Source organism: Salarias fasciatus, chromosome 9 (assembly GCF_902148845.1).
Source record: "Salarias fasciatus chromosome 9, fSalaFa1.1, whole genome shotgun sequence".
Lineage (NCBI taxonomy): Eukaryota > Metazoa > Chordata > Actinopteri > Blenniiformes > Blenniidae > Salarias > Salarias fasciatus.
In genome coordinates this window covers 19905723-19924933 of record NC_043753.1, presented here as the reverse complement: position 1 = coordinate 19924933, position 19211 = coordinate 19905723, and the positions used below count along the sequence as shown (strand labels likewise).

Below are 19211 nucleotides of genomic sequence, written 5' to 3'. Positions count from 1 at the left end.
CGGACCGGCCGCACGCCAGAGCTCATTGATACACATGTAATGGAGGCCCCACGTCGGCGCTTACGGGACTTAAGGGATCAGACGCTAACGTCTCCCCGTCAGATAGCGCCGCGCACCGTCAGAGGTCAAGTGAAGTCCGCGCCTCGAAGGCGGCGGGGCTGTTTTGGCAGGAGAAAGGAGACGCCATGTACATATGCGCTGCGGCGTTTGTAAATCCTGCTGTATGAAGTAAGGCGAGCGCTATTTACTGCTTCAGCTTCTCAGCACATCGACGTTATCCAAAGATTTCATCTCCAGTGCAGAGCAGCTTTGTTGCCATGGTAAGTCATTCTGAAAGCAACAGGAAGAGCTGGATTTTTCCAATAAGTACCTTTTTTTAATGATACGCCACGTCCTCATTAAGGCATCTTCCTTCATTATGTTGAATATAAAGTTAAGCTTAAAGGCATCTTATTGTGTTTAGTTATCTTTAGCTCTAATGATCTACTTCTTCAGTTCTATTTTCCCTGTTTTTTTCTTAATTGAGTGACAAATAAAACCTTTTCTATTCGAATATAATCACATGCATGTGTGTTTTTACAACATGAGGATGCTTCTTCCATCGTGTGGGCTCCATTCACTTCCACAAAATAAAAAAAAATAAAAAATGTGCTTCAATCAAGAGAAGCCTCTTTTTCCTTGGTCTAAAGCTTTAGCGCACAGGTCGAGTTCAATAAAGTAGTTTTCCAAGATTGCCGAGGAAGATCTTGACTGGCCTTCAGAGGAGTCTGACCTTGACCCTGGCAGACACCTTTGGGATGAATCGGAACAATGCTGGCGCTCCAGCCAATCACGAGAGCCGGACTTTCACAATTACTCTTGCAGATGAACTCCGTGAACCTGAGAAGTAACACTCAACAGTGGAGGCGTTATTAATAAGAGCATGTTAGTGCGCTGACTTTCGCGATCTGGAATTTCACGTTGGTTTATTGTGAACTATTGAGCACAGCTTAGTGCAGAGACTCCTGTTATGCTGTAGGATGAACCTGACTTGGTATGATCCATATTTGATGAGCCACAGTGTCAAGTGTGTGTATGGAGACCCACATCCCAGGCTCACCTGCTGCGGTGCCATTATAAAGAAGTTCGAAGCGTCTCTACAAACACACACAAACGCCGCTGAGAGGACCCGTCCACTGCAGCAGTCGTTTGTTATCTCCCTGTCATAATAGGTGAATGTGGACTTTGTGCTTGACTAGAGGCCATAAACCTTCACAGCCTAACAAGACTTGTCTGCTCCAAGACACTGAAGCAGTGTCTTCTTCCAGCCTCTCTCTCCCTCTTTGCTTCACGAAATGAGAGGAGCTTCTCAAAAAAAAAAAAAAAAAAAAAATGTGACTCCACAACACCAGCCAGTGTGTCCCCAAGGATACTGAGCTACTACGGTCTGCCAGTCTATCACACAGGAGCACACTGCTTTTGTGACAAACTGGCAGACTAACATCTTTCATTTCAGTAGCTCCTCTGTGCCGCTCCTCTTCCTAGACAATCCTCACAATAACCTCGGTGGTGAGTGCATGACTACACAGTGTTCCCCGTTGCTTTCTGTTGATTCAGTGCAGCGCACTGGTGGATATCAGCTCTCCAACACTCCACATTCATTAAGAAAATGCTTTAAATACGCAGCAGAGAGCCGTCAAAAACCCCACAAAGGTCAGGATGCAGATTTAATTACTTTTTCGGCGCGTTGACACTCGCGTGCGCGACGCTGAATAACAAGCGGCCATCCCCGCTAACCCCCCGGATTATTTGCTCGCAGCAGAAACGTCATGCTTTGTCGAAGTTTTTGCCAGAGGATAGACTGGCGCGCGAGCTCTATTTTAACAGGTGAGCTGTCTGGGCCCCCTTAAATCCTTCGGAGGCTGTATCCATTACAGGATCCATGAGAGGCGGGTAAGAGGCAGAGAGCATGGAGGGGCTGCTTCACTGCACACCACACAACCCCTCTTTACACTCCAACTGGCAATTGTTAAATTCACACCCGTGTCAGTCTTCTTCACAATTTAGAGCCCTGTCAGGTATCTCCTTGCGGACAAAACTTCCCCGCAGCCGCTGATGTTTCAGAATGAAACGGCAAAATGGTTCTGCAGTCTGATGGCGGCGCCTTTTTTCTTTCCTTCTTTCTTCCCTTTTTTTTTTATTACACAGCCTTAAAGATTCATGAGGGAACTCGCGTTCAAACTAGCTTAATATCCTTCCTGTTTCATACTAGTAACAACACAGTCTGGCAGAGAGAAGTGAATCATGGTGCCCCAGTGGCTTGGAAGTGCCCAGATATGCAAATCTGTGAGTTGGTGCGATAGATTATTCAAATGCGCGAAGGCTTTGCCGTTGGGGTCGCCCTGCCGCTCAGCCGTGGTCACTGCGCGTGGGTAATAAACCCCTCGCGCTGTGAGGGTCGGGGGTGAGGTGAGGCGGGCCGACGGGGTCACGGTGATCGTTTCCAGGACAGACGACAGGCACAGGTCCATGAAGTCTCCGTACAAATGCATGTTCGTTTTTTGTTTTATTTCCTCTTGCAAAATAAAAATGGAGTTAATTTTGGAATCAAATAATCGGGTTTGTGAGAACACCGACAAACGCTGCTTGTTATTCCTACGATGCATAATCACAGGCATCTCTGGAGGGCGGCCTCCCGATTTCAAACTGGATAACAGATTTATCGCAGAGAAAAGAGGTTAAAAACTCTTGATTGTTTGAAGCTTTGAAGCGATTGTGCCTTAAATTATTTTTAAATCAGTGGTGTCCTTTGATTCATTGCAAGCTGCAACAAAAACAAGTTTTTCCGTCTGTTGAACCTCTACAACACAATATTGTTTAAAGCCAAATATGCAACTGGAACTTCAAACCAAACATATTTTGTTGCATATTAGTGCACATATTTTGTCATTTTTCTGAAAAATGTGAGCAGTTTTAACCCTTTTTTTTTTTTTTTTTTTTTTTTTTTTTTTTTTTTTTAAGCAGCAGTCAGTTGTGGATTTGTTTGAGCATCATTTTTAAGAGAAACACACAGCGTGCCTCTGAGGAGCAGTTTGCTTTTTGTTTGCATACTGGGAAGACAAAAGATTTCTTGGACAGTGGTTTGGTTGGAAGCTCCTGACTGACTTCCTCGGGCTGCCTTTGACTCTCTGTGCCAAGCCAATTTGTTCCTACGAGAAATGCCTGCTTCCTTTTTTCATTTCCACACTTTCTTTTCCCTTTTTTTTTTTTTTTTTTTTTAAAGGCTAAATAATTCCCAGAAACACCCCCACGTAATCTCTTTCTGCTGGGCACTGTAGCTGTTAGCAAATATTACTCAAAGAGGAGTAAAAGTGCATTTGATGGGAACTGTTTCCAGCCTTGTTAAGCCTATTGTCGGCACCAATTATTGATATAAAACTCCATTGTGGTGCAGAAGAATGACCCTGTGAGACAGAAGTGAGGCGTCATTATCTGCGGCCGACGTTTGAAACATCAGCTCAGCCTCATATTTTTTAAGGTTCTCTCGGTAAATTTTTCGCGGTGGCTTTAAAAAGTATCGGGCTGCTGAAACAAAATAAATTACGCTTTTAAAAACGGGCGCTCGATGTCTCGGAGAGATCAGGGGTTAATTCATTTTGGAGCAGCAGCGGGAAACGGCTGCGATACAAAGGAACGGGCGAAGAATAATCTCATAATGGCATTTGTTCCGATATTGAGCATCATCAAGCTGCTCCTTTAACTTTTCCATTAGGAGTTCAGAACTTTTACGAGATCCGCCACTCCTGTCGATTAAGAGGTGCCAGAGTGCAAGGTGAGGCTGCTACATTTTGCAGGGTTATTTGTCAAATTTGCAACTAATAAGAAACCTTTTCCCCACAGCGGTTTGATCCATCTGCCACTGATCTGGGGCTGTAACTGCTAATTGCTAACGCCTACACAAGCACCAGGCGGAGATATCGATTCCTCGTTCTCACGTCTCAAACATCTTGAATGACGCAGAGGAGCCGGTGGTGATGGATGCCCACCGGTTACGGGACCTGGTGCTGCCGGGGGAGTCTAATTTCCTACCGCTGTGTACGTACGTGCATGTGCTAAAAAAAATTAAATAAAATCCTCAGACTGAAACACAGTAATTAAATGTGCAGTTTTTTTTTTTTTTTTTTTAGATTAAGATTGTGTTTAATAGATCAATAATGATGGACAGAGAAGACAAAGAAGATTAATCAAAGTGCTCTGAAAATTGAGCACTTAGGCAAGCAATTAATATGTCAAGGAAACCTCGAAGGGACAAAAAAATCCGTTAAAATAAATGTAGGCAAGGCTTCGGGGGCTATTACTTAGGATTATCGCCATTGATTTAGTCTATATCTGTGTGTGAGTTTGATCTTAATATCCCTATTGATTCACGGCTTTTTAGCAGCGTTTGATAGACACCGCTCACACAGCGCGTCTCATAAAACTTTCAGTCTCACTACGACGTCCGGACCGTTTCCTCAAGGAGGGTTGCGCACATCGATCCGTTCCAGATGGAGAGTCACAAGTTCAGCGCGCGCTTTCACGGAATGCGTCTTAACTTTTATATTAGCGTAATAGTGCATCACAAACAACTGGGACTGGGAACCCCCAAGTCAATATGGCTACCGGCCAGGACAAGCTAATTTCTTTGGCTTTGCTTCAGATGCTTTGCATAACAGGACATAAACTGACTGACAAGAAGTAGAAGGGAAAGACAAAACATGGAGGCGGGAGGGGAGGAATGGTCTGAACTGTGTATCCGAGCCTGTATTACCAAATGATGACAGCTAAATGCTAACAAGCACACATTTAAAGGGCTTCTGGCTTTTTCCATTCTGATCAAAGCTGTTGTTGTTTACTTTGGGGTTCTTTCCCACCCGTGGGATCTGCAGACTCCATCTCATGCAGCCCGCTTTGTTTCTGGCTCTACTGAAGCAGAAAAGGTGGACTCTTAGTGGATATCTGGGGGCTTCTCTGCCTGCGATGGTCTCCCCTTCCCGTGTCTTCGGTTTCACAGCACATACCGACACACCTCCAGACATTTGCCATGAACAATGATCAAAGTGTAGTTTCTGTCTGGGACTGTTTTAGAGCTCTCCACCGGCACTGGTGATTGCAAATATGCACTCAACACTGTTTGGGTTACATCATGTGTCTATTTTTTACAGAATGGATGATTTTCTCCATATCTTTGAAAAGCAATTTGAATAATTTCACCTTCAGTGCTGCACTCAAAATTTGCTTAGATTTTTGACACGATCTCAACTTGAAAAGTGAACAAGAGTGTTTTTCTCTTCCCTTCTTTTACCCTACATCTTCTATAGCCAGTGTGTTATTATTGCCACTTAGCAGCAACTTTATGGACCGACAGGCTCATGCAGCCCTCAGCCGGTATACTTTTAACTGCACTTTTTCCCCCTCCTAACAACTTGCCCTTTTTAAAATCAGCTCCACAAAGCTGCTTCTTTAACGGAGCGCTGAAAATTGTGGAAAAATATAAATAAATATGTTGCAGGATGTGTGATCTGGGTCCCTCTCTGCTTGTCATGATCGCGCATGCAGATCCTGCTTGGAGCACTGAGAGTGATTAATTAAAACAGAGAAACAACCAACAGTCGAATCATTGTTGTAATGCTGCAGATCATTCAAATGTGTTTTCCTCATCTTTAACTAAAGCACTGGGACAATATGAGGGACTTTTGAATGTCAAAGCAGCGACATGTTTTAGGTTTATTGCTTTGTTTGCTTGGGGCTTTGTCACATGAGCATCACCTTCCAAATATCAAGAGAAATGCAAAATGCTGCTCCACACTGACTGGTAAACGAGCCACTCCGTCAGTTTCACGTTACTTTTGCAGGTAACTGTAAAGAGGAACTGAGAGAGAGAATTCAAAACGCCAGACGCCATCATTTAAGTCACAAGAGCTCATATTTATTCCAGCAAAAAAACAAAGTCCACCAGATCACAGAGCGGGGGGGGGGGAAAAAAGAATATTCACTCAAAAGTCCAAACACGCAGAACACAGACTGAGACACTGGAGAGCTACCAGCACAGAAACACAGAAGACGCCCAGTGTATCCACCACAGCCGCCACGCGAAGACCATCACACACTCAGACGCCGGTGAATCACATCTGGCCAGGGGATAATAAAGGATACCAAGATACAAGAGACGAAACGTGACAGATGCTCATAAAATCAGCATCGCCGTTATTAAAGCAAGTTGTGGAGCTGCTGTCTCTGTCCAGCTCTCAGATGGACTGCGGGCTTCAGCTCTGAGGGAAACAGCGTCTGATGTTAAAATAAAAACATTAAGATTAGGACATCTGCATTGAGAAGGATATTTGAAATTAAAGCATCAGTTTTTTTTTTTCTTTTTTTGGTAAGTAGTGACTTTTCATAACCAGTGAATATCTCAACTACAGGCAGTTTTTAAATAAGTGACAACTTACACAAGGTATTATTTTATGTGTGTGTGTGTGCGTGCACCTGTTGAGATTCCTTATCACACTCCCAGCTTTGAAGAAAAGCTCCTATAAGCATGGAAATATGGCGGTAATAATGGGAGTTTTGAATGTGACACCTTGAAAAGATAATTGGCTGGAGCTGTGAGCCCGGGCAGCAGATCAGCAGATGGCGGCTCCTGTAATCCACTTTGACTGAAAGAGGGGAGGCTTCTGTTCTCATTTCCTTGGACTCTGTTTGGCTCTGTCTCTCATTTCTACCGGCTCTCTGTAGATTCTTTTGTGCGTGCGCTCCTCCGACACGTCGAATTTGTGTTTCGCACGTCCTCCGGGTCACAAACCCCACGCTGGTTGCCACATAAAGTCGCTGGCATTTCCAAGCTGTTGCTACTCCGTCAGCCATTAACGCCTAATGCGATCGCTGATATCAGGAGTGTATGGACGACAGTTACCCGCTTCAGCGCTGCTTTATCCGGCTCAGGGTCGTGGGAGGGGGGTTGATGGTCTTCGAGGTGATCAGTGAGTGAAGGCAGGGACAGGTCACCACTCCATCACAAGGAAAACACAAAGAAACAAACATACACTCACCAATCAACCTCCAGCACATGATTTTTGGTCTTTTGGAGGCAACGGGTTTATCGATAGAAGATCAATGCACATACAGAGAGAGAGAGAGAACGGGATCTTTCCACTGTGAAACAACCACTACACCATCAAATGGCCCATGATATTTCCCCGCATTTATTTGCTCCGGTTCCTCTGCAGGCAGTATAATATTTAATGTAGTGCTGCAGCCTGTGGAATGGTCAGTGTTGTCATGACATGGGAAGATTTTATCTTGTCATATTTTCTGTTTTTGTTCATAGCCGCGCATAAAGAACCAACGTTTTCATACTGGGCACACGATTAGCATTTTCTTCAGTAGCATTTATGAGCAGTGCGTAAACACCTAATGGATGGTACACTCTTCGTTATAAAGGGAAGCAGATGTGTGATTTGCTGTCTCATTAATCTTTTTACGAATGAAAGGATGAATGGATGGTAACCAACGCATTTAAAAACATGTTTGTTTGTAGATTCATTGTGTTTCATTGTGAATGCGGTTACAGTAATAAAGTTTAACACGCTCATAAAACTGTAAAATGTCCTGATGTCAATTTATGGCAATGTTATACGCATTCTTTTCTTCAATGTTGTTGCATTAGTGTTTAAATAATGAGATAAAAACGCCGGCATCCAGCTGGAAGAAACATATTTAACATATTTAAATGTGTTTGATGATAATATTATCAGGCATCCTTTATATTACAGCTATATATATATATTCCATATGTATCTCTTTACTTTGAGAGTTCAAACCTTGAAGTCAGCGGTATTTTCTCGGTGTTGATGCTTTAGAGGAACATGCTGCTGAATACAAACCAGGGTTTTATTATTAATTATCCTAAAGTCCTTAAAACACCAAATACGGGATGTTTGCAGGAAAATGAGTCAAAACAAAAAGTCACAGTGTTGAGTAAATATGCTAAATTGACTTTTATGAACTTGCATGCGGCTCCCTGACCTCTGTGGCATTTACTGTAACACCCTACAAGGCAAATTCCAACCATCTGGGTAAGTTCAAGCAAATGTTAAGATGTCCCACGTTCGCAACAATTTTCCCCTCCCACCACACACACACACACACGCGCACACACAAAAAAGCATATCTGACATTACATATGCGATACTGGAAAGTGGAAGGGAATTGTGTTTCATCCGTTCAAAGATTGACGAATGATCACCATCACACAGCCTCATCACACACTGCGGCAGTGGCAGATGTGTAGGGGCATAATTATACACAGAAACTGCAGTTATTTATGTTTCAAAGGCAGCAGCGTAAACATGTTCATAGACCCCCTCCTTCACCCCAGCATCCACCCATCCCACCTCCTGCTGTTATTGTTGCTGCTGTTGTTCCTTGCTGATCCGTTTGCGACTGGCGCTGCGATTCACTCTGTTCACGATTCCTCCACATCTGCGTTTCTTTCTCTCTCTCTCTTTTATTTTTTCCACAAGCAATCACAAAGCCATTTGTACATTTACAGACGAAGAAGGAATCCAAAAGTGCACCGAAGACATGAGAAATCTGCCTGATATTGGCTAATTTTTCCTCCAAACTGCAGTTTTTTAGCACATGAGGTAATTTAGAGTTTGTGTTCAGTCAATGCCAAATGCATTGATGCAACTTTGAGTGTTTTTAAGAAATCCTGGATTGAATAGAAAGAAACAAGAGACTCCTGATGCTTCCTTCTAATTGCTGATGCATTATTGACCTCTAGTGGTGAATGATAATACCTGTGTAATAAACTGCAGGAGCAGTAAGAGGGCTCTCAGGCTCCAGCTGATTTTAACAGGAAGTTAATTATGTGACACTTGACATGGCCCGGTGTTTATGAAGTGATTTCAGCGCTGACCTGAGGACTGCAGCCTCTCGTGATAATAGGCGCCCCCTGCAAAAGTTCAATAATTTCATCCACATAATTTCATTTTGGAGGAGAGGAGAGATTAGAGATCTAGTCAGTAATTGATGGCGGAGTGGGAGTCAGAGGGCTGTTTTTAACATCAGGCTGAGGTGGCATACGGCTGGATGTCAATGAAGCACCAAAAAATAGAACATTTTACTGACATATAAGAATTTAAAACATCAATTAATATCTTTAAAAGGTGGATTGCAAAAGGGTCGACCTACAATTCAAACACATAATTATGAGGCTGCCCCTCACTGTCTTCCCACTGACTAGGAATGTTTTTTCATGAGGGTTTTGAACATTTTATTGCAGCAAATACTCAAATCTTTCAATGATTAAAGCTAAACCCACAAGAATGAACCATCTAAAGCAGATATTCAGAAAGGGCGAGCGTCAAACCATCTGCAGTGTAAATGCATAGCAGTAAGATTTAAGTCAACTGGCCCATTGATCAACGAACATGCCATTGTCACAAGCTAAGTGGTCAATTTTGGTGAAATGTTTGATTTCGTGATAATTTTGACATATTGTCAATGACTGTTGGAATCTATAGATAATAAGCAGCATGACAGTGAAGTGCTTTCATTTCCACATGGCTGGTTTGTCTTGTTAACTGATTGCAATCGATTCAAGTGTCGTTTTATACTAAACATTATGTGTCAAACTAATCAGTTTTTATTGAGTTTCAGCTCTAAAAATGTACTTTAATAAAACAACAGTTTAACCCGTCTCAGGGGAAAGATATCCCCCTGATCCCAGATTTGTGCTGTTGCAGGATCCCACTCCCCCAGATCCCTCAGCCCCCCACCCCCCGGGACCAACACTAGTACAGCAGATTGAAGAACTGTCGAGAATCAGATGCATTCAGATGCACTGGAAGCATTAAAATGAGGGTAATAAGTGGAGAAAGCTGCATAACTTTATTCAGACAAAATACAGTGAAGGACTCAGCGTTTCCTGCATGTTCAGTGGAAAGAAGCTTCATTTGAGAGGGAGTGTCCTCCTCACACAGATGTTTAAAAGCTGCTTGGCTGCTGCAGATGTTTGACTCCGTCATCCCTTGGCACTTCGAATACTTCGATTTCCTTGATGATCCGCTTGGCAATATCTTCGTGGTTTGCTGAAAGCATCCTCCGAGACATCAAATCGAACGGTCCCCCTAAGATACCAAACAAAGCATTCATTAAAAAGGAGTCTAACATTCAATCTGTGCATCCAAAAAGAAAATCCAGCTTGAAGCCATATTACATTTTTTTTCCTTCTTTGATGTTCTTGTTTGCTACTAAATAAAGTGCATAAGAAGCATTTATTTTGGTATCAAAGGCGGATTACAAAGTTTACCAGAAACATCCAGAACTATTCCTCCGGCTTCTCTCACGATAACGGCTCCAGCAGCGACGTCCCAGCAGTGGATCCCGATCTCGAAGAAGGCCTCCACTGCCCCGGTTGCAACCAGACACATGTTGGTGGCAGCTGTCCCTGACCCGCGGAGCCTGCCGCACAGACAACACAGCAAGAATCTTATAGTCTTTATTCATTTTTCTGCTTTAAAACCCTCAAAACTTGATTTTGATTGCACAGCGTGGCTTTCTGTTAGTCTGTGTCTCTGTCATGTGAATTGTAGACAAAAACACCCTCGGTATATTAGGATTGGTCTTTGTCCCAGTTCAGAAAACATCTTTTATGCAGTATGAATACCATGAATACCCACATGAGGTTCAGTGCACAATGTCACGGCCAGGGCTTTTGACCCGAGAGTCGAGAGACACAATGAAACCTTTTCACGGGAGGATAAACCACAGAAGATGACAGGTGAATGTGCTGCTGGTCACAGTGTGTGAGACGAAAGCAAAGTCTTCAGGACTCGACTGGAAGGACAAAGTGTGCCAGGAAAAAGTGCTTCAGTAAGAAGGATGGAAAGGCCTTGAGGCTGTTGTCAGGTGAAGTCCATTCAAGAAGCTGGAGGAGCTTCTGAAGGAGTGGAGCGAAGCAAGCAGCAGAAGCCTACCTCTAGGTTTAAAAGGATTCTGGATTCTGGCTTAGAGTGCGGTGGAGGACTGGAAGAACTGTCATCCTAAAGTGATCCAAGGTTTCCACTGCCATGTCATCTGTGAGTGCTGCTCAGCAGCGTTCAACAAGTCCAAAGTCTCCACAGCAAACACCCGAAGGACTCTGGAGCACTTCATTCTACCTCTCTGCTTTCTGTTTCCGTCAGACCCATCATCTCCATGCCACCGATGCAGTAAGCCATGCATCACACAATACTGAGAATCGAGCACGCATCACTACACTCACCCATGCACTGGGATGCAGAGGATCTTCTGCATGGTGGAGAAGATCTTTTCCACTTTCGCCGGAGTCCTGTCAGTCCCATGCTCAGAGATGATGATGGACTTTGTGATGTCTATCAAGGCAGTATGTCAGGAAGTTATGTTTGAGACTCAGCCTGTTGACTGCCACTCCGACGGCTCAGATATTTACAGTATTTACAGTACCTTTGACATCGGACACAGATATCGGTTCATCATTGCAGAAAGCTCCTTTTCCGTTGCGTGCTCTGTACATCTTATCCTCCAGGCAGCTGTACACCACACCGAACTCCAGCTGGAAGCACAAGTTCCACCAGCATCATGAATGCCTTGCATTAACTACTTTTATTAACACTCAGGTTTTGCTTTATTTAATCAGATTTACCTCCTTCTTGACAGCGAAGGCAATAGACACAGCTACGAAAGGGAATCTGTGAAGAAATCAGTTAATGTATATCAAATTAATGGGTAATTACAGCCTTACAAAAAACCCTCTAATGCTTGTTTTTGGGGAGTAAAGATCAATATCATTTCTCTTTGTGGAGAGAAACCTGATGAGAGGGAGAAGTTCACATCGATTAGCATAAGCAGTCAGACACAGCGAAATGAGCTCTGGCCAAAGGTTATTTCAAAAAGCTGCTTACCAAACCGAGTCGATTTTACATTTAGCATGAAGCAATATGAGAAAACCTCCTGAAGATGTAACGTGAGTAGATGAGCTTTTAGGAAAAGCAAAATGAACTGGGCTTGTTAACTCAGAATGTCAGACTGTTTTACCAGGATCTTACCCATGGACGAAGTTGGTGGTGCCGTCTACCGGGTCTATGATCCACGTCGGCGCGTCAGTCAACTCACAGCCCTTCTCTGTCGACTCCTCCCCAATGAACCTGGAATATCAACGAGTAGGAGAAACACTGATCCTCCACACACTTGAAAATACCAGTATGATGTGTTCCTACAGTACATGGTAGTTGCTCTCACTTGTGAGCTTTTTCTCCAAATTTAGTTTTAAGAGAACCGATTATGATTTTCTCCACTCTCTCGTCGGTCTTGGTCACAAGGTCCACAGTGGAGCTCTTTGTCAGGACTTTCATTTCTTTGTCAATTTCTTGTTTAATTACCTGTTAACAAAAAAAAAAAAAAAAACACACACACAAAAACACTTTCTTTTATTGTCAGACTCAGAATCATTTTTATTGGCCCAGTACAGGTGCCCATACAAGGAATTTGCCAATAATTCAAAATGGATCAATGTATTCTGACAGGACATTTCCTCAACATCTTCTAGGAATTTTTAGTGCCACTTCAAAACAGTTGGCAGTATATTGGATGTGCTCTTCGCAGAAGAATAAACAGGAACTTACCATCCCGGCTTTTCTTGCCACTTCAACGGCAAACTCATATGCCTCCTGCCATTCGTCGGCCATTTTTGTTTCAGTGGTGTGATGCGATTAGGAGGATCTGTGAATAAAACAGGTCAGCTCTGCTCAGTTCACACAGGTTTAAAAGGCAGTAATTCACAGGAAGTGTAATAAAACTCTGTGACACAATGTTTCTGACTCAAACAACGTACGGGTATTAGCACAGGTCTGTTTACCACATTTCTTTTGCACCAGAACTTGTCGTGCAACACTTCCTCTGCAGCTGAGACGTTCCAGATCAACAAGTCAACAAGTACGAAACACATTCAGTTGAAATTCTTTATAATAAAATAAAATGCATTGAAAGAAATTCTCTTCTTGTTCTGTTTCAGGCTAAAAATGACATATGATCTGCCTTTTCAGTTTTGGGGGGTTTATCCTTTGGAAGCTGGCGCGCCCTGGGCCTGGCCTGCAGTGATCCTCTCTGACTGAAGAGTTCTCCCGATCAGTGTGAGTCTGATCGGGAGTGTGTCTTCAAGTCACTGTGTCCTCTTTTAGGATCTGCTCCCATTTCAAGTGGAATTCAGAGAAACCTCCACATTTCTCACACTTCAAAATACAAGGGCTCGTGTGCAATAATAGACTCATGTCGTGCATCGTACTGATGTAATTCAGCTTTTAACACTGTTGACATTGACCTCCAAACTGTGTGCCTGGAGTGTAAAAAGATTATTTTAATTGATTTTACACTGCATGAATATAAGATTGGATAAAAGTGTCAATGGTGACAGGAAGGAGGATAAAGGACGACCACAAAGTCATTTTAATGACAATAAAACTCAATCAAACAACTGTGGAACCCAATCAGAGTGCATGAAGAAAAACTCAACCGTACATGGTCAGGATGGAGAGTAGAAAAAGAGAGAAGGGGAAACGGAAGGAACAGCTGGTACCATGGGGGGGGTGGAGCTAAGAGTAGAAGAGCATCATCTTCAAAAACAAACAACAGCAGTAGGTGGTGATAGTGTTCCACCTAATTGCAGACGCAGAAGAACACACTCCTCCAAACTCCACACAGACGTGGAGAGCAAAGATACTCCTTATTTTATAAAAAGAAAAAGATGGTAAATACAGGATCAAAACTGAAATGATGCAGTGTCTTTTAAAATCGAAGCTTCAGTCAGTTATCCAGAGAAGCGTCGCTTCCCACCACACAGCAGAACAGGCCGCCTCAGAAAGAGTGCAGCACCAGAGCAGTGAGATAACCTTGTCCATTAGTTGGTTTTGTGCAGCCAATTCATCCATTCATCCGTCCATCCACTTCCGACCTGGAGCAATCTCATGTGACTGTGTGTGCAAAAAAAACCACCCAGGAGAAGTCACCAGGCCATCACAGATTTCATGCTTTGGAAGTAAGAAATACAATACTTGTGTTTAAGTCATTATAGCAGCCGTTTTTAGCTGGACTGAGTCAAGAACTGAGCTTGTTGTGCTAAAATTAAACACACGCTGCTCAGGAAATACACAGTGCTGAGAAAAATACTGCTTTCCAGGATCAGATGATCCCAGTTATAAACAAGAATATATCATTTGTGTAAAGAACTTTTTTTTCCAAGCTGCTCCTTTGTGCAGATGTCACTTCACTACAGTGTGACATGCTGGTGTGGCTGCAGCAGTGTTTTCAGAGAAGGCAGTATTTCAACTTCACAGGATGTTATGGGTCAATTTAAACTTTCATGTCGGTCCTCTGGGTTTGTCACTGTGGCTCAGGTGAGTGTGTCAGCTCTAATCTCCCCTCCTCTGATCTGTCATGTGAATCCTGGAAGATGCTCCAACAACTCAGTGATAAAAATGAATGAAAGACAGTTTTCTTATGGGTTCAAAACTGGAGAATTTAAAGACGACATGCGAGTTCCTCTGCAGAGGACATTGTGTGCTACTTCAGGACGTGACGTGACACCACCTGTAAACTCAGTGAACCCCGCTCTGCTCCTACAACACATGCACCTATCTCCATACAACACATCATGTGGGTTATTCCTGATATTTGCATGCAAGAAGAGCCCGAGCTCTCCACAAAGAAAATAATCAAAGAAGCATTACCTGCTGGATTCAGACACTTCTCTCTCGTATCCGCTAGACGCAAGTGCACTCTTGTGTAAAAAGCTCAACTTTAAATTGCCTCATTGGGGAGATTAGGCAACTACAATGTTGGCACAACTAAGTGGGAAAATTACTAGCCCCGCCTCCGCCTGCTTTCTCACAGCAGCCAGAGAAGGTAATGTCCTGTCCTGTCGAAATCAGACCTGCAACAACATGATGCCACATTATATGAAGCGAGTACAACCGCTGGATCCACTCAGTCAGTGGAAATTTTTAAGTTTACGAGTAGTGAATGAGTAGGGGCTCAAGCAGAGCCACCCCGCCGTGCACGTGTCTGTCATACCTCCTCAACATGCAAACATGAGTCATGCATTAGATGTTTTTTTCGACGCAGGATCTGGCACGACAAACAAAGCTGCACGCCGGTGTCTGTCGTAGCTATAGGGATTTCTCTGGATGTCCTCTCATTGTTTTTCTGTGGAGGGAAGCAGTTTGAAGGCTCCCCTGTTGAGTCTGGGTGGATTGCATGTGAAAACACGCCTGGTTCTCAGTCCTGAATAAAAGTCAGACAAAGTTTTGACAGCATCTTTGTGAAACCTTATGTTTGGCAATATCAAAAGTTGACCTGTAAAGGAAATTCATGCTGCATGGACTGAGACACCATCATTACAAAACATGTCCTTCATCAGACAGTCAACACCAAAAAGCACTGATGACCACTGAATCATTATTCTTCTTTTAGGTGGAAATATTACCCCCTGCTCTCTCAGTCCCTCATACTCTGATCCAGTGAAACACCTCCAGGTTGAGAGGCAATTCAAGACTTGTTGACTCTCCATCAGGGTAATAATACATTTTCTGATTAGGCATTCGGGTTTTGCCGTCAGTGGGTTCAATGCTTGCTGCTCGCTCATTTGGTTTCTTTTTTTACGACTTCTCAGATCAGTGGCAGGACCAGGCAGCTCCAGCAGCATGACGCACTCCCTTATCATCATGACTGACAACAGAGTCATCAAATTTTAGTAACTGGGGGCTCCTTCTGGCCCAGGCTCCTCCTCCTGGAATCAAGGGGCTATATTCAGCTGGGGAGTGCAAGCTGTCAGTAAAATGTGTCTCTACTGCAGGAGACTTTACCATCTTCTGGCCACAAAGAGTGAATCCTGAATCCTGAATTCTCGACCTCTGCCTGTGACCCGGATCTCACTGTTTCTGGTCCTGATCAGAATTGTATGAAGATGAGCGCTGTCCTTCAAAAATGATTAGCTGTCAGTGTTTGAGAATTCAGATCTAGTTCATGTAGAGTCTCACAACCCAAATGAATCGCTAGTATTCCTGAAATTAAGCAAGCAGGTGATGCATCAAACATATTAAAGAGATGAGATGTACTATAATGACATTCATGGCTCTGTGCCCACAGTGACATGCTGCAAAGCCACAATGACTTCTCAATGTTAAGACAGATCACATCAAAGCAGTTGTATCCGACCTCTTCTGGCAGTTGAATTCATATAATGAGCGCAATACGCAACTGGGGATGTATAGCTCACGTAATACCACACAGTACTGTTTTCTAGTCGTAACACTGCAGTGTGTTTGGAAGCTGAGTGGAAATGAGTGTGTGGTCCTCTTGTGGATGCCGTTCCTCCTGCCACTGTATCTGTGCTGTCACCGCTCATGCTGGTGCTGCCGCGGCTGAGTGAGGCGGCTCTGCAGCCCACACTGCTGCCTCAGCTGCAGGGAGCTTTGCGGGCCGAGCCCTGCTGCTAATCCTGCGACTTCAGCCTCTGTTGTTGCGACAAAGCTTCAACTCTGAAACTGCAGCTTCTGCATCCACTTGCAGTACATCTACCCAAGACAACAAAAAAGCCACTTTTAAGTAATTTTTAGGTAATAACTGTTATTTTATCACTCTGGATTTTTGAATGCATGCAGATCTGAACACTAAACATCAACCCCACTCAGAGGAATCCTGACATACTGTAAATATAATGACTCATTTCTCATTTTACCAAAGGATAGGGAATCACAAACAGAGGTTGTGTGAGTGTGACACTTCTTGAGAGTTTAGCAGCTCTTTCGCTTCCGTTTTTATATCCTTTTATGTTATTCTAGCAGTGGAAAGTATTTTGAAAGGGTCCCCGGTGAGTCAGAGTGGATTACGTGTGCAGGCATGTCTATCCCTCAGTACGCCAGACACCTGAAGTTTTTGACAATGTCCTCATATCCCGGCCTACACAGATACACACGTGTGTCTGTCAACATCTGTGTCTGGATTTCACAACAATGCATTCCAACAGCAATCAGGGTTTTGCATCTCAGTACAGATGGCCCAATCAGACCCAGCTGCCACACCGTCAAAAGAAAGAAGTACAGAAACCACTTGCAAAATGACTTTGCGCAGTAGCGTTTGACCCAAAAGTGGCAGAAGATATATTCTTTCATTTAAATGGATAGTGTGCTGAAGCCCCCAGGGAGTGTGAACTATCCAGCTCTTTCTCCTGTCAGCAGGAAGTCGTGTTTTACTGCAAGACGTATCGTTCAATTAGTGGTAAATGCTGCATGTCTCAAGAATAAAAAAAAAAAAAAAGATTCTGTATGGCCTCAGATGTGAAGATAAAGGCTCTATCTGAATGTCTACAAATAAGTTAAAAGAAAACACACTTCGCCCTGTTGGTCGTCTTTTTACTCCGCATGTCGACAAATTTCAAACGAGCTTCAGGTTCCTCCCTGTCTGATACAAAAAAGGAATAAAACAGCAGAAGCAGTCTGGTTCACTAAAGGACTCGTTGAGACACGACGTTTATCACCGCCACACCTTACATAACTCTGAGTTATGGCTGCTGAAGTATGCCGAACTCGTCCCTGCTGCGGTAATGACAGGATGCCTGCTGAAGCAAGGCTGAGCCTCTTGAAGCACGCTAGCATTCTGATTGTGACTCTTTTTCTTTCTCTCTCCTCACCAAACCAGCCTTGTCAAACTCAAATAAAGCAGACAGACAACATCATCATCCTCTCATACAAGTTATGGATTTAGCAGAAATCTTAATACACAAGCTGCAGCTAAAACAAACACAACCCTGTTGAATTTAACAGATCCGAGGGGGATATTATGGAGGGCGGGATTTGTTGGAGGTTTTGTTTGACTGGGAGCTTCTGCTGCTTTGGGAGCAGCGGGAGAACAGTTGTCACCCTCTTGTCCCTGCTGTGCACTAAATATAAGACGTCCTGAGAAACGTCGGGAGACATGCGGGGGAAAGTGATAGGACGGGCAAAACAAATACATCAGTCCTGCTGTCTTCCTGGCAGGTCTGTCATGAATTATTTATCGGGGATGACGGATGTTTTAGATGTTTGGTTTCCCTGAATCACAGCTGTAACTGAGGACTGTCCTGACGCTGGAGTTTTTGAAGGTCAGCGGTGATCTATGAACGACGAGGGCTAAGTCTGAATACGCATTAAGTTCAGATGCATAGTTTTACAATGTGTGACAGCTTAAAAATGCTTCAAAGTTTTACAATGTTTTGATAGTTTTAAAAAGTGTGAGAGTTTTACAATGCTTGATGCACGTGGTTTTGAAAGATTAGATTTGGACTAGCAGCGCGGGAGCTGCCATTGTTTTTCATTCCCTGTACGGCCGAGCTGCAGGAAGCTGGAGGTGAGTGAATAATTGTGCAGAAACTGAGGATTCTTCAAGATGGAAAGCTGCAGGGTGTCCTCTAACAACCTGAAATTACTCCTGCAGGGATCTAAAAAGGAGACATGCTTTTCATGTTCTTTTATCCGAGCAAACAGGACAGACGGCGCTTCACACGGCTTCACAACGAACCCGTCAGGAGATGCTAACTGAACATGATTATGAGACTTTGCAAAAAGCACTGTGAGACTGTACTTAAGCACAGGAGTAATTTGACTTAAAGGCTAACACACAAACATGCTAAGACGTAACAATAGCACCAGGATATTATTTATCAAAGCTCAGCAGGCATGCTAACACTTAATTCACATGGCGAACACAATTACATTGATTATGGTTAGAAAATTAAGTCCATATTCTTTCCATCTGTAACTCCATGTGGATCTACTTTAGTCTGCATGGAGAGAAAAGAAGCCCAACCATTCTTTTCTCCAGAAGGGAAACTATAAAATGTAATCTTTAAAGTGGTTTTGGGTCAATTTTAGCGTCACTCAATTCTGACTACTGATCTCTTCCAGCAGTGGGTTTGGCCACAGCCTGGAGTTCATTAAACTGTCAGGACAAAGGCATACGGTCATGGAGAAATACCAAATATCTTTTGAAAATAGTTTATAGAGTGTATGCTGTCATGGTTCGTCCTCCGGGAACAACAAGTGTCTCCTCTGAAGTCTGACAAATTGTTCAGCCTTTTTAGAAATGGGATGCAATTGTACATTCTGCCAAAAAATAAAGAGGGCTGCAGAGTTTTATCC

General features: G+C 43.4%; 1 protein-coding gene across 1 annotated transcript; it reads right to left on the bottom strand.

Moving 5' to 3' along the window:
- Window positions 1-9893: 9893 nt before the first annotated feature.
- Window positions 9894-14903, bottom strand: LOC115394623 (inositol monophosphatase 1-like). The gene is made up of 9 exons (XM_030099966.1): window positions 14766-14903; window positions 12666-12762; window positions 12283-12422; window positions 12090-12188; window positions 11687-11732; window positions 11488-11596; window positions 11288-11396; window positions 10334-10485; window positions 9894-10151 (listed from the first exon to the last, which is right to left on the bottom strand). The coding sequence occupies exons 2-9, from the start codon at window positions 12726-12728 to the stop codon at window positions 10009-10011; spliced, it is 861 nt and encodes a 286-aa protein (XP_029955826.1). The 5' UTR covers window positions 12729-12762; window positions 14766-14903; the 3' UTR covers window positions 9894-10008.
- Window positions 14904-19211: the final 4308 nt, after the last annotated feature.